We start from the raw sequence: 13,840 nt of genomic DNA on the forward strand, positions 1-13,840 counted from the left end.
GAGGGGAAGAAGGAGAAGGGAGGGGAGGAGAGAGAAGGAGGAGAGAGGAGAGGGAGTGAAGGGAGGAGGGAGAAAGGGGGAGAGAATGGGGGATGGTAGGAAGAAAATTATAATACGATGGTTAAGGCTGGGGGAACTTGCCTGAAAGGAAATGAAAAACCCTGAATTTTTTATATTGACCTTCTGCTAACAGTTTGTCACACAAGCATCACCCAGATCATGTGCCTCCCTCTGAAGCTTCTAAGGTAACCACCTATCATGGATCACACAGGTGGGGACAGGTACAATAAAAGGCATTACAAATCATTTTTAAGGCAAGGCCCCTAGAAACCAGTGGCCCACCCCTTTTCCAGTCTCTGTCTACTGGCAAATCTGCATTTGAAAAGGAAGATTTATCCGGATTTCTAAAATCATAATTTCCCATTAGCCTTTTCCCCAGGGGCTATAGAGGTTGGGGGGGGGGTGGACACTCCAGGAGTTGACATGAATTCCTTCAACATCAAGAAACATTTTGATGACGCGTTGAGAGTTAACAAATCCCAAACACATGGTCTTAATTGACTGTGAAATAAATAATGTTTCAAAATGAAAGGCGGAAAAAATGTTTCCATGTAAAGCATTAAAAAGGATTCAAACCTCAAAAGTTGCTTCAGGCATTTGACTTCTCCTCCCCACTCTCAGTCTGGTCCTCGCCTTCCTGTTGGGGGTCACGTTTTCATGAAACGAAATTACTGCTGGATTCCTCCAACCTACATACACTCACAAATATTTCTCTTTGGGGATCTGTGGGCTTCGATAATGTTTCGAAGTAAAAGCGTAGACCTCTCTGGGGGTAAGATGAGGGCCCTGCATTTGTCCTCAAACAATCACAGGGGAAGGAGTCACAGGACCTGATGCAAAGTTTGTCCTTTGTTACACTGGGAGTAGCTGGAGTGTTTAAGAAATGTTCTGACTTACTCAAAGGGAAGGCCTAGGCATTGGTCTGCCTAGATCTGCATTTCCTTTTAATTTTTTAAAGATTTATTTACTTATTTGAAACAGAGAAAAAGAGCACGCATGAGGGCGTGGGTAGGGGCAGAGGGAGAGATGGAGAATCTCCAGCAGGTTCCATGCACAGCATAGAGTCTGACACGGGGCTCAATCCCATGGCCCTGAGATCACAACCTGGGCCGAAACCGTGAGCTGGACACTTAACCGACTGAGCCACACTGGCGCTGCCCTGGGATCTGGATTTCTAACAAGTGCCCGAGGAGATGGGAGTTCAATTTAGGAAAATCTTCACAGGTCAAGCCAGGGCCATCAAGGCTCTCACCCCTGCAGCACCCTGGGAACCGGCGCCATGAGTACCCTCTCCATTTAACAGGTGAGGAGACTGAGGGGCAGGGAGGTTTGGAAGCTTGCCCCACATCGCACAGTCAGCCAGGGGAGGGGTGGGAGGCAAACGTGCCTGGCTCCCCGCCGTTATACCCACACTTCCCCACGTGTGGGTCCTGGGCCAGCAGCGAGCTCCTCAGAAACCCAGAATCCCGGGCACACCCCGACCTACAGAATCAGAAAGTCCCGGGGTGCGGGGGCTGCCGGGCAGGTGCTTCGCAAGCTGTCTGGCTGAGTCTGCTCCTCGCCACCTCGGCCACACACAGTTGCAGAAACAGAGCGCTGAGGAGTGTTGACTTGCTCCTCAGGCTCTGGCCCTGTGGATGGCAGCTGAGCGTGGTACCGGCCTCGGTGCGGGGAACACCACATCTGGCAGTGACCTGGACCCATTTCGACCAGTTTGATCTCCAGACTGTTCTCCCACCAGAGGACATAACACATATCCCGGCCCCCAGGGCCGTGGCACCTTCTCCAAGGAGATGAACCCTTCCAGAACAGTGCCATCGTTATCACCGCCCAGAGCTAAGCCACAGGAGACTCAGCCCCCTTACTGGGTAACACCAAAACCCTACTGTGCCTTTCCTTCCCCTCCTCCTCCGCTAACGAGTCTCCATGAAGCTAGACATCAAGCCAGACGACAGACAGCGATCTCCTTCCCCAGTCTCTCTGAACAGAAAAGCACAGAAAATGCCTATGTGATTTTGGAGACACTTGCCACACTTGGCCCTCTCTCTACAATTTGTGAATGGGCAAGAAACTGGTCTCTCTTCCTTCGGGGAGGGAAGAGGGTGGAGGTGGAGGTGGAGGTGGGGATGGGGATGGGGTTGGGGTTGGGGTTGGGGTGGGGATGGGGATGGGGATGGGTGGAAAGGAGTTCTCAAATGGGCGAAACCCTCCAGCAGCCCGGCAATCATCTTCCTGTGGTGATTTACAGCGTGCCTCTAAAAATATCTATGAGATCACAGAACATTAAGTGCGTGACACCAAACATTTGTAACTAATCCGCGAAAATAAAGTAAGGGTGTCATGTTGCACGGGGAACACAGTGGAATTTGTCTTGTGTTATCATTCTAAAATAAGACGGCCTCAATTTGGTTGAAATATATCTTCACACATTGTCTTCCAGAGCAGAGCCGTTTGAGAAATTCTGATTGCAATTATAAGTGCTGAATAGGGAGTACTTTGCATTTCCTTTGACGATGCTGAAAGCTAAAGCTATCCTGATATTAAAATCTTTGGAAATTGATGAGTACCCCAGGCGTCATTACAATTCTCTCCCCCCCATCTGAGTAATTAAAATCTATTATGTGAACACGTGTTAATATTTTATCAACTACTGTTTTTAATTAACTCATCGTCAGAGGCCTCCCGCTGTAGGCGTGATACTGCTCTAAGTGACCCCCCCCCCCAATCTAGCTCCCAGCCAGGCCTCGCTCGGGGTCTGGGTGCAAGGCCTCCTCACAAACGTACCACGGTATTGAATTCTGGAACCTGCCATAGCAGCCAGTCTTCGTTCAGGGTGTACAGGGCTTTGCAAGTGATTACGTCCACGGGACCCTTGTTTATTTTCTGGTTCAAAGTCGTCACCAGCAGATAGAACGGCTCTCCAACAGTCTCCTTGGAAAAGACACAAAAGCGACAGTGAGCTGTCTGCGGAATCCACCGCGCCTTCCCAAGAGTGAAAGTTTCGGTTTATGGCAGCACGACAGGAGACAGGAGGCAGTGTTTTCCAACAATCGACACGAGACTCCCAAGAAAATACATATTGCTCTCCTCGGGATTGGGCGCAAAGCTCAGGGAATGCCACCTCCTCCCCCGGCCGGACGCCCGCATCTAGGGGGCTGCAGCGACGTGGAATTCCCAGCGGGCGGTTCCTCTACGTTGAGGCTCCCACAGGGCAGACTGATGCTCAGCAGCGACAGTGTGGATGCGGACCTTTGACTTTGTTTACGTTCCTGCTTAACTGCCTTTGGAGCAACACAAAAATAAAGGGCATTTAAAAGAAAATACACAATGATTAACCAGAATAAACGTCGGAACGGTCTGTACGGTGGCCAAGGGGATGTTTTTTGGTGTTAAGAGCTTCTGATGAAGGAAGTGGCCTTTAGGTATCACCCCTTGCGGCTCCCCCACGGGTGCCGCCCTGCACCCCGTGGTGTGCAGGGCCGGGGGTGCCTGGGCAGCCCTGCGTGCCTTTGCTGGCGGGGACCCACCAACGTGCTCCAGCTCCCTTCCCTGGACCAGAGCTAGTTCCGCCAGCCGCCAGCTGGCCCGGCCTGAGGACCCCTGCCCCGAGCCCTTCCTCCCGCCGGGCTTCGGCTCCCAGGGGCGCGGCAGCAGGTGCCCTCGGACTCCCAGCGGCTCAAGCGGGCGGCTGGCGAGCTGGATCCCCCGGCCCATAGCACCATGTGGGCTACACGGGCGGTGTCGCCGTCACAGACGTTCACGGAGTAGGCACGAGAAGAGTGAGGGCCAGACCTGGAATCACAGCAACCGCCCTCGGCCTAGGAAGCCACTGGAGCCACCAAAGCTTCATGCGAGTTTCCAGGCCCTGCTTTCAAAGGAGAGGGGGCCCCCCCCCCCCGCTGTCAGCCCTGCTCGCCCCTAAACAAAACATAAACCCAGACCTCTCCTAGGCCTCGGCCTCCCACCGCTCACCTGTCCCATCCCACTCCCGCAAGCCCACGGGCCCTTCCGGGCCCAGGGCCTCCTGTGGCCCCTTGGGCGTCCTACACTCCACCGGCTCCCCAGCACTTTTCCCATTACTTTTCCTCATTGAATCCTGTCATCTAATCCTCTGAGGCAAATATCTGGCCATTTTGCGTGGGGGTGGGGGTGGGGGTGGGGTGGGTTAGAACACAAGGAACAGACTTTCCCCAAGACCCGGGGCTGGCCTGTGGGAGTTAGGACTTTTCCCTGCTGACACATCCTTGAGTCTCCTCCTTAGCTTAAGGACAGAGGTGGAATGTTGAGAAATTTCCCAGGTGGGGAGAATGTTGGGACTAGCAGCTGACATTTAAAATTCTTATGGGAAACTTTTATTTAGTGCTTCACAACCCACAGCTCTCTGGTCTTTGCCTCTGCCCGCCTCGGGGAGCATCCTGACTGCAAACCTAGAACTTCTACTTCTCCTTTTCCCTCCAGCACACATCAGAGACGGGGCTGAGTGTCCCTGTGAGCCCTGTGGGCTGGCCGTGCCACAGACGCTGCGGTTGGGGGGCGGCAGGGGGGCAGCTACAGCCTCACGGGCTCCGTATGCGGGAGTGCCCCAGAACTCTCCAGAGTGCAGCTGGACTGAGAGAAGCAATACCTCGTCTCACGTTGTTATCGGCGCCCATGGTTCTAACCCTGGGTAATCATGCCCAGAATTCCTGGGGGTTCTCGAGAAAAACACTCAGATGCCTGGGCCCTAACTTTAGACCTATGGACCCCGAATGTCTGCAGCTGAGGCCTGGGCTTCTGTGGTTTGAACACCTTCCCAGGGGATTCTGCTATGTGGCTGCCTGAGAAAACCACAAGGTTTCTTTGTCCCCGGTGAACACAAGTCCTTAGTCAGTCAACCTGTGGGGAGCCCAGGTGTGTTATCAGACCAGGGAATGCACAGCTCCTGGGGGGCTGGCCGAGGCGCAGCACACCTCCTTCCCAGCCATGCCCACCCTCCCTCCCTCTCCTGAGGTGGGAACTCAGCTCAGCCCTTCACCTTCCTTTCTTGCGTGAGGCCAGACTCTGGCCCTGGCTGAGCCAGAGGCTTTCATGCCCGGGATCTCGTTCCATCCCCAAATCCTCCCTAAGCCTCTGAGAAGGTACCTGCCTCACCGGGGAGGTGGCAGCTAAGAGCTCTCAAACACTGGTGCCATCACCAGAGGGGAATGTCATGTCTGTTCCACGTGCTCCAATTCCCCCCTCAGCAAAATGGCCATAAAGGTCCTTATCTCACAGCATTAAATGAGAGGATTCGATAAGGAAAAATAAGCAAAACTCTTAGCATGTCTGGCACACTCAACAAATGGCAAATGTTATCATTACATCACTCACCGAGCCCTGGAGCTCAGAGGAGGAAGCTACCTGGGGTCACAGAGCTGGTGACATCCAGGCAAATGTCTATGGAGCGGGACAGAAGGACCAAGGCTGTCCAAGTCCTACATCCGCCTCAGGCACCCCGTGTGAAAAGTCAAGCCCTCTGCACCAGTGGGGATTTTTCCAGTGAAAATGAAAGCATCGCTGACCAGCTCAATGTCACTTCCTCCTGGGAGGCACACCACCCCTCACCATCTATCTCAAATGCCCAAGATACTCTTGAGTCAGCACTGTAACCTCTCAACCCAGAATCTTCCGCTCAAGGGAGCCGTTTGGGGTGAGAGCCCAGATGTTTGGAACGTCTCACCCATTTAACGCCCAAGAGCAGCAAAAGCAAGGCTCCAACCAGCACTCGAGGGCTCAGATCACAAAATCCCAGAAGGAAGAGCAGGAAAGAAATTTAAAACCAGTGACTAGGCCAGATGAAAAGCGCCATTCCTGGAGACATGCAGAGACCTGGGGCCAGTGAACTGGGGCTGAGATGAATTAGAGCCTCAACTTGTTGCTTCTGACCAAGGTTCCTAGCCCAGGGCTCTTCCTGTTACCCCAGGATTCTCGAACGCAAGGAAGGCACCGGCAATTACCCAAGAGGAGCTTGGGAAGCATGGAGTATGGGGTCCTCCTGCCAGGGCTTCTGCTTCAGTGACGGGTGGTGCGGTTGGAGTCTGCTTTCTAAGACTAAGACCCAGAACAGGGTGTGGGTCCTGCTGCCTCTATTTAGATGCAGTTGTGGCTGAAGCTAGGATGGTGGGAAGCGAAAATATCTGCCCCAGAAATAACTGCTAACACCTCCCCACTCCCCACAAAGCATACGATGATTTATACCAAGTAAACAGAAAAGAAGGCAGATTTCATTAATCTTAATAAATGGGGAGTGCCTTGGGAGAGGAAGGCATTGGTAAAAAGAAAAAAATGTTGTGCATCTACTTGTAAGATTGCATTAAACATTAAACTAAGCACAGTCTATTTAAAGTGCTGCTTTTGGATCTAAACTTAAGTAGCACTGTTAAAACCTGTGGCATAGCAGTGTATCTTATTCAAAGTTTAATTAGATTTTGGAACTAGCTACAAATACGCAATTATGCAGTTTTGCTGGAATCTGGAGGGCTGGTGAAATTAAAGAAGGATAAGAACCTTCTGTACCAGGGCCTCAGATGGGCTGAACGAAGATCAGGTTTAACAGAACACTCTTCTTGTCCTATTAATATTTTATGACACTAACGGCCAACATTTACGGAGTGCTTACTTGGTGCTAAGCCACTGCATACATTTTCTCATCTAGACTTCAGAACAGCTCTAAAATCTCCTTTAGTGCTACAGGTTATAAACCCAAGGCTCAGATGGGGCCAGGAGCCTCCTCTAGTGCATGACCGGGTCCGGATGTAGACCAGGTGGTGGGCTCCAGGCCCCGCTCTCTGCCCCACTGGAATCTGTGCCAGGTTGGCATTCAAAGTGATTTTAAGATTCAGTCAGGCTCCAACCATATTCATACAATACCTCCAACAAAGCAAACGCAAGGGCTGAGCAGCTCTTTGGGGCCTCGCTAAACAAATGGAATAATGTGGAACAACTGTCAGAATGGAGTGTAATCAGCTTCCAGTATTAGTAGGTGAATGGGTATCTCCAAGAGGCTTCAGAGGCCCTGCAAGCAATGCCTTCTCTTCAATATTTGAAATACTCCCTCCACTTGGTACGGCTTATTAACAGACCAGGGGGGCTCTGGTTGTCAATTAACAATGTGAAGTTAGGCTCAAAAGTCAATGGTATAAAATTTCAGTTATGCAAGGTAAGTTCTAGAAACCTATTGCACAATGTTGTGCCTACAGGTAAGAATGCTGTCTTGCATGCTGAAGTAACTCTGGTAAGAGGGTAGCTCTTGTGTTAATCGTTTTTACCACAATACGATTTTTAAAAGAGAAAAAAGTCTAAATGACTTGCTGAGGCCTGTTATGGTAAGAGCAATTTTATTTTCCCCTCCATGTGCTCCTAGGAGGGACCACGTCTAAAAGAAGTTAAAGGCTGACACCATGGAGTGCTTACGACTTATCCTGGCAAAGACGTAAGCATCTGCTAAAAATCACCGCCTATTGTCTTACCTCTGACACTGCCAAGGGATGTGACACTTACCCGCAGAAAGCCAGAAAGGCAGACAGACATCCAGTTGGTGAGGAGTTTTTCGACCACAGACTCTGTGCGTCTGAGCATGAGTTTAGGCTGCATGTTACTGGACTGTTCCATCAGGTCCCTGGTCAGCACCTCCAGGATGCTGGTCAGGTAGACCAGCTTGGTTTGCAGTGCAATGGTCAAGAAGGAGGCAAACAGACACCTGTTTAAAAATAGAGCCCTGGTTACACTACTTAAGACATTGAAACAACCTAACTGTCCATCAGCAGATGAGTGGATAAAGAAAATGTGGTATATGTGCACATGTGTGTGTGTGCATGCACATTTGCACGTGCACTCACACACACACACACACACACACACACACACAAACACACACCAGAATACTGTTCAGCCATACAAGAGAAAGAAATCTTGCCATTTGTGACAACATGGATGGACCTTGAGGGCAGGACGCTAAGCAAAAAAGCCAAAAAAAGACAAATACTGTATGGCCTCACTTATATGTGGATTCTAAAAGACAGGAAAGCAATCAAGCTCATGGAGAAAGAGATCAGATTTGTGGTCACCAGAGGTGGGGGGTGGGGGGCATTGGAGAAAGGTGAACACAATATATAAACTTCCAGTGATAAGCTAAGTACATGCTAGGGATGTAATTAATGTACAACATGGTGACTTACAGTTAACACTGCTGTGTAAATTGGAAGTTCTAAGAAAGTGAACCCTAAAAGTTCATTTTTTCCTTCTTTTTGTATCTGTATGAGATGACGGATGCTAACTCAACTCATTGTAGTCATCATTTTGCAGTTCACGTAAGGCGGTTCATTATGCTGTACACCTTAAACTTATACAGTGCTGTGTGCCAACTCCATCTCAAGAATACAGAGAGAGGATGGGACGCCTGGGTGGCTCAGTGGTTGAGCGTCTGCCTTTGGCTCAGGGCGTGATCCCTGGGTTCCGGAATTGATTCCCGCATTGGGCTCCCCACGGGGAGCCTGCTTCTCCCCCTGCCTGTGTCTCTGCCTCTCTGTCTTTCATGAATAAACAAATAAAATCTTAAAAAAAAAAAAAAAAGAAAACAGAGAAAGAGAGAGAGAGAGAGAAAAAAAAGAAGATCTACAGATAACAAAGAAGCACATAAAAATGAGCCTTGGTTAATGAGGTTAACTACCAGCTGTGGCTAGGCTGGACGCGATGGTAGTTTCCACGGAAGCTAAGGGGCAATGGGCGCTGTCCTGTGGGTACTTGGTTTTTTGGTCGTTTCTTTTTAATGCCTTCAGTCAACCACCCTTGTCCTTGATCCATGAAAACCATGCACTGACATGACCCCAGGACACTGTCTGTGTTTTCAGTTCTTAAACTTTAAACTAGAGTGGTAAACAAGAAGTGAATGTTTTTCCCAAATTTTTAGGTGTTTTAAAAATAGAAAATAGCACTTCTGCTTTTTTGATTCAGGATTCATGTTTTGTTTCTTGGTGTTGGGGTTTTTTAGGGTTTTTTTTGTGGGGGAGGAGTGTATGTGAGTATGCATTGGGGTTGCGTGATCTGAAATGGAGCTATTGTGACTTCATGATCCTCTCGATCAGATAGCCTCTGGATAAATCCACGTTTTCAAATGATGTGGATACCAAGTTCGGGTTGTGGTTTGGAAATAAAAATAAATTGACTAATACCTGTCCTTCACTGAAAAGTTCTTCTGCTTTTCAAGGGTGTGGATGACAGTAACAAGGAAACTTTTATTACAAATCAGGGCATCCAAAGCTGTGAGACTTTCATTCTTATCAGTGGCATCTCTGTTCTGGAAAAAATAAATGAATATAATATAATATAATATAATATAATATAATATAATATAATATAATATAATATAATATAATATAATATTAGAAACTTAAAATTAGAAGGTAGATCCACAATGGGTTTTCCAAGACAATGAATTATTTAATACTGAATCCATGATTCCAAAAAGCTCACAAAAATTCAATAATGGAGATGATGATGACGATGAGGACACTATGAAAGTCAGGCAGTCATGGACTAAAAATGAAAACTTAGAGACTTACATGCATATCTTCGGTGAAGATGTGTGTGAAGCCACCTGACTGAGAGGAAGGAGACACTTTCATTATTCATAACATCCAAAGGAAATGAATAGAGTATTTTTGTTACAATACCCAAGTCCGTTTTAATAAAGTAGAGACACTGTTTGCTAATCTGAAGAGCCCCTGGGCTTCTGTTCATTTTACATCCTCTAATACATAATAAATAATTATTCAGCTCTCAAGAAGCACTGGTGAATTCTGAAAGCCTCTAAGATGAATCATTATCTTTGCATCAGTCCCGTTTTTGGTAGAGGAAGGCATCTCACACTTTCAAAGAACGGACTCAAAAGTGAAAGAAGCAGTGAAGATGATTATGCAAGTGGGTAGACCACTCCTCAAGCAGTTGGCCTTCTAGGGTAAATACTGAGGTGTCTCCATAACTTTTTATAGGTCTTAGCTTATAGGTCCGTAGCATCCACTCACTCCAGAGACAATGAAGAGGGGGTGAGCAAAGTGGTTAAAAAAGAAAAAAAAAAAAGGTAGAATCTGGAACCAAATTACTTGGATTTTCAGTTCCACTTTTATCTTTGGAAAAGTCATGTAATCCCTCTGTGCCTGACTTTGCTCATCTGCAAAATGGGGACACTACTGAATCCTGCCTACTAGGTTTGGTGTGAAAAAAAAAAACAAAAAACAAAGAGTGCACCGTAAGATCCGTGTCAGCTATGTTTATTGCTTTTATCAGTAATTTATGGCAAACACAGTGCTATTGTCTTGCTGGTTTCTACAACTATTTTTATCTGCTATCCTATGTTGCTCCTGGATATGAACTTTTCCATTTGACTTTCCTTTTTTCATGTATCATAAGTCTTCTTGGAATTAAAGGATTAAATTTTAAAAGCATGCTGAGTAACACTTTAAATGAGTCAACAGAATGAAAATATAAACTTGAACATTCAGGTTTTCCTCTTCCTCTTTTTTGGGGGTAATATTTGAAACTTTAGGCTATTTTTATACCTCATTAAAGTAAATTTCTTCTGCAGAGAATTTTTTGCTTTATAGTTTCAAATTTGTTAGCCTAAGCAGAAGACCTCAAACTATTTTGGTCATACTCTCCCTTAGTAATATACAGAAAAATCACATCCTGGGTTTCCATTTTCTAGCTCATAACATTTTTCTGCTGAACCAACTTTCTTTTTTTTTTGAACCAACTTTCTATGGACAGTTTAAACAGATGGATTCCTGACCCCAAATAAGGAAATGCTATGATGGCTCCCCATATTCTAAGGCTCCTTTCCCCTTTCATTTAAATTTCTCTCTTCTAGAAGGTAGGATGCACTGCTCACCCTCATTTCTTCTGTTTTCAGCAAAACAAAGCAGCTGCTACCATGAAAAGGAAGGCTTTGGAAAGCCAAAAGCCAACCAGCAGGGCACAGAGCCAGGAAGTGGCATCACCTTGGCCATTGTGAACTGACAATTTCCTCTGGTTCTGCAGACTTCTGTCTGGGAGGTGGTGACCACTCAAGTTCTCAATCTACCACCCGACCTCCAGGCCAAGAGGATGTGGCCCCTGATCCATCCGTAAAGGGCCTAATTGACACAAGGACGTATCTGCCGCCTAGAATATGTTTCAACTAGTGCTGTCATCATGGAATATGCTCCTCCGTCCTCTATATCTTCTAGTATAAATTTGATTTTCACTGAGGTCTTGATAGGGTTCTGATCATTATGCTTATTTTTCTCAGTCCTCTCCCTTTAATGATTCCTCCTGGCTTTGGTTTTCCAGGTTTTCCCAGTCACTGTTTGAGATCATATATAAGCCTGAGTTTTTTAGGGTTTGGGTTTTTTTTTTTTAAGATTTTATTTATTCATGAGAGACACACAGAGAGAGGGGCAGAGACACAGGCAGAGGGAGAAGCAGGCTCCTGTGGGAGCCTGATGAGGGACTCGATCCAGGTACCGGGGTCACGCCCTGAGCCAAAGGCAGAAGCTCAACTGCTGAGCCACCCAGCCATCCCTAAGCTTGAGTTAAATCAGTTTGGCTCCTTGCAACTACAGTTGACCCTTGAACAATGCAGGGGTTACGGACAGTCAAAATCTCTGCACCCTCTGCAGACGGTCACCCTCTGACCCTCTGCACAGTCAAAAATCTGCATGTAACTTTTCTCCAAAGTATAACTACAAATATATTGCCTACTGCTAACCTGAGGCCTTACCCATGAACACATATTCTGTATGTTTTCTGTATCATATCCTGTATTCTTACAATAAAGTAAGCTAGAGAAAAGAAGATGTTATTAAGAAAATCACAGGGGATGGAACATACATTTACAGGACTGTCCTGTTTTATTGAAAAAAAAATCTGTGTATAAATGGACTCATACAGTTCAAACCCGTGTTGTCCAAGGGTCAACCGTAACTCTCTTCTAAAATAATAAGCATTTTTTCTGGGATTTTTTTTTCCCCCTCAAAACACTCAACTTGCAATACTGTCTTTTGCATTCATCCCTTATCTTGCTCTTGATTACTGACTTTAGAACATAGGACAATTTCTTTTGCAGGCCACAGATTACTCTCCTCAGCACTCAAGGGCAATCATTAACTGTAAAAGCCTACACAATCCTCATGTTGATGGTAGAAATCTCTGTTGTTTTATTGCTATTAAATTCTTAATGGGGATCTCAAATAGCTGGGAAATAGGACTCCTGATGTCCTGCATAGTCATCCTGATTCAGGGAACTGACCTCCCTCCCTAGGTGGTGTTCTGCTGTAGAAATGGATGGATGAGGTGGCAAATACAAGTCTTAGTACTTGTACAGTACAACAGCCTGGTACTGTTGAAGGAGAAGTTTTAAAAAAGTATATTGTACAACCACAAAAAAACCTGAAATCTCACTTATAGCCTTCTTGATTTACAACCATAAGGCTTGCACCAAGAAAAAAAAATATGGTAGGTGTTTTTTATGGTGGGTGTTTTATGGAGGTATCTCAACCTCCGGACACAGCATCACATATCATGGTGTCTGCTTCTAGAATGATAGAGAAACTGGAAATTGCTTACTGCATGTGTCTGAGTTTCTGAACTCTGGGCTTCTGGCCCAATGTAGCCGAGAAGCTTCTGGTAAAGTGATAGAAGCTCTATTTTTTGGCCTGGCTTTGCTTAGAAGTCTAGATTTAAATATGATCATCTGTGTTGATGTTCCAGAGGTTGGGCCCCACTGTGGTCACTAGTTTTGGACAAAAAAAAAAAAAAAAAGAGCAGCATGGTGAAGCAGAGGCATCAGGATGCGGAGGTGACGACAGGTGGATGGGTGTACTTGGGAGTGTCAGGGAGGAGGGGGGAGTGAGTGGGGGAGAAGATGAGGTGTTACAACAGAGACCGGAAACCCAAAGGGTTAAAGTAGACTACTCCTTGGAGTCCTAGAACGGATTAATCAATCATTTTGGGCAGCTCTTTTTTTTTTTTTTACTAAATGGGTATGATATGGACTGATCAGCAGAAGAATAACTGCTGGAGAGAACCATAAAAACTCGACATTGCTAAAAATGGCTGCTATCAAATCAAATTCCACACATGTGTCTTTCCCTCTCTCTCATCCCATAGTACTTTTCATTTCCAATTGAGGAGTAATAGTGAATAATCTAGTAGCTGCAATGGAAGTCATGCAGATAAACACAACAAATTGGCCAGCCCACAATTTATTGATTTTTAAATAAACCAGCTTGCTGCCCAGCTACAAATTCAGCTCTAAACAAGCAGTAAAATAAAACAAAAGGCATCATTCTGAACTTCTGTCCCTCCTAGGTTTTTGTTACTGGACAAAGAATAATTGCCAGTGACCCATCACAGCCTTATACCCTGATGAATCCAATTAATAATTACCCTCCTCCCCGCTCTGCTCAAACTTAAATGAGTATTTCCTACCAAGCACATCATCTGCAGCTGCCTTGGAAGCCAACACCCGTTTTGAGGATAGCAACAAGCACCTTCATTATTATTCAAGACTCAACCTTAGGAATATGATCAATGCTCTTTTACCTCGGGGAAGAAAGTTCTCAGAGCAAAATGTTTGTAGTCAAGGAAGGGAACAGTTCCAAAACTATCAACCACATCCAATTTATCCATCTGCAGCTCGGCAAAGCCTGCAAAACAGAATCCCAAGAGCAATATTTTAACTCAACAAACAATGGATAAGATCTTCTGCTGTTTTGTCTAACACGGA

General features: G+C 46.4%; 1 protein-coding gene across 1 annotated transcript in view; it reads right to left on the reverse strand.

Annotated features, from left to right (window-relative positions):
- Positions 1 to 13,840, reverse strand: part of PLXNC1 (plexin C1) — a gene marked incomplete at its 5' end in the record, with an annotated part of 136,848 nt that overhangs the window by 30,411 nt on the left and 92,597 nt on the right. Inside the window, 5 exons of the mRNA XM_055336230.1 lie at positions 2,845 to 2,991; positions 7,579 to 7,777; positions 9,249 to 9,373; positions 9,639 to 9,677; positions 13,657 to 13,760. Of these exons, the coding sequence (XP_055192205.1) occupies positions 2,845 to 2,991; positions 7,579 to 7,777; positions 9,249 to 9,373; positions 9,639 to 9,677; positions 13,657 to 13,760 (614 nt within the window). The remainder of the gene's footprint in view (positions 1 to 2,844; positions 2,992 to 7,578; positions 7,778 to 9,248; positions 9,374 to 9,638; positions 9,678 to 13,656; positions 13,761 to 13,840) is intronic.

Source organism: Nyctereutes procyonoides, unplaced genomic scaffold (genome assembly GCF_905146905.1).
Source record: "Nyctereutes procyonoides isolate TBG_1078 unplaced genomic scaffold, NYPRO_anot_genome, whole genome shotgun sequence".
In the NCBI taxonomy this organism is placed as follows: Eukaryota; Metazoa; Chordata; class Mammalia; order Carnivora; family Canidae; genus Nyctereutes; species Nyctereutes procyonoides.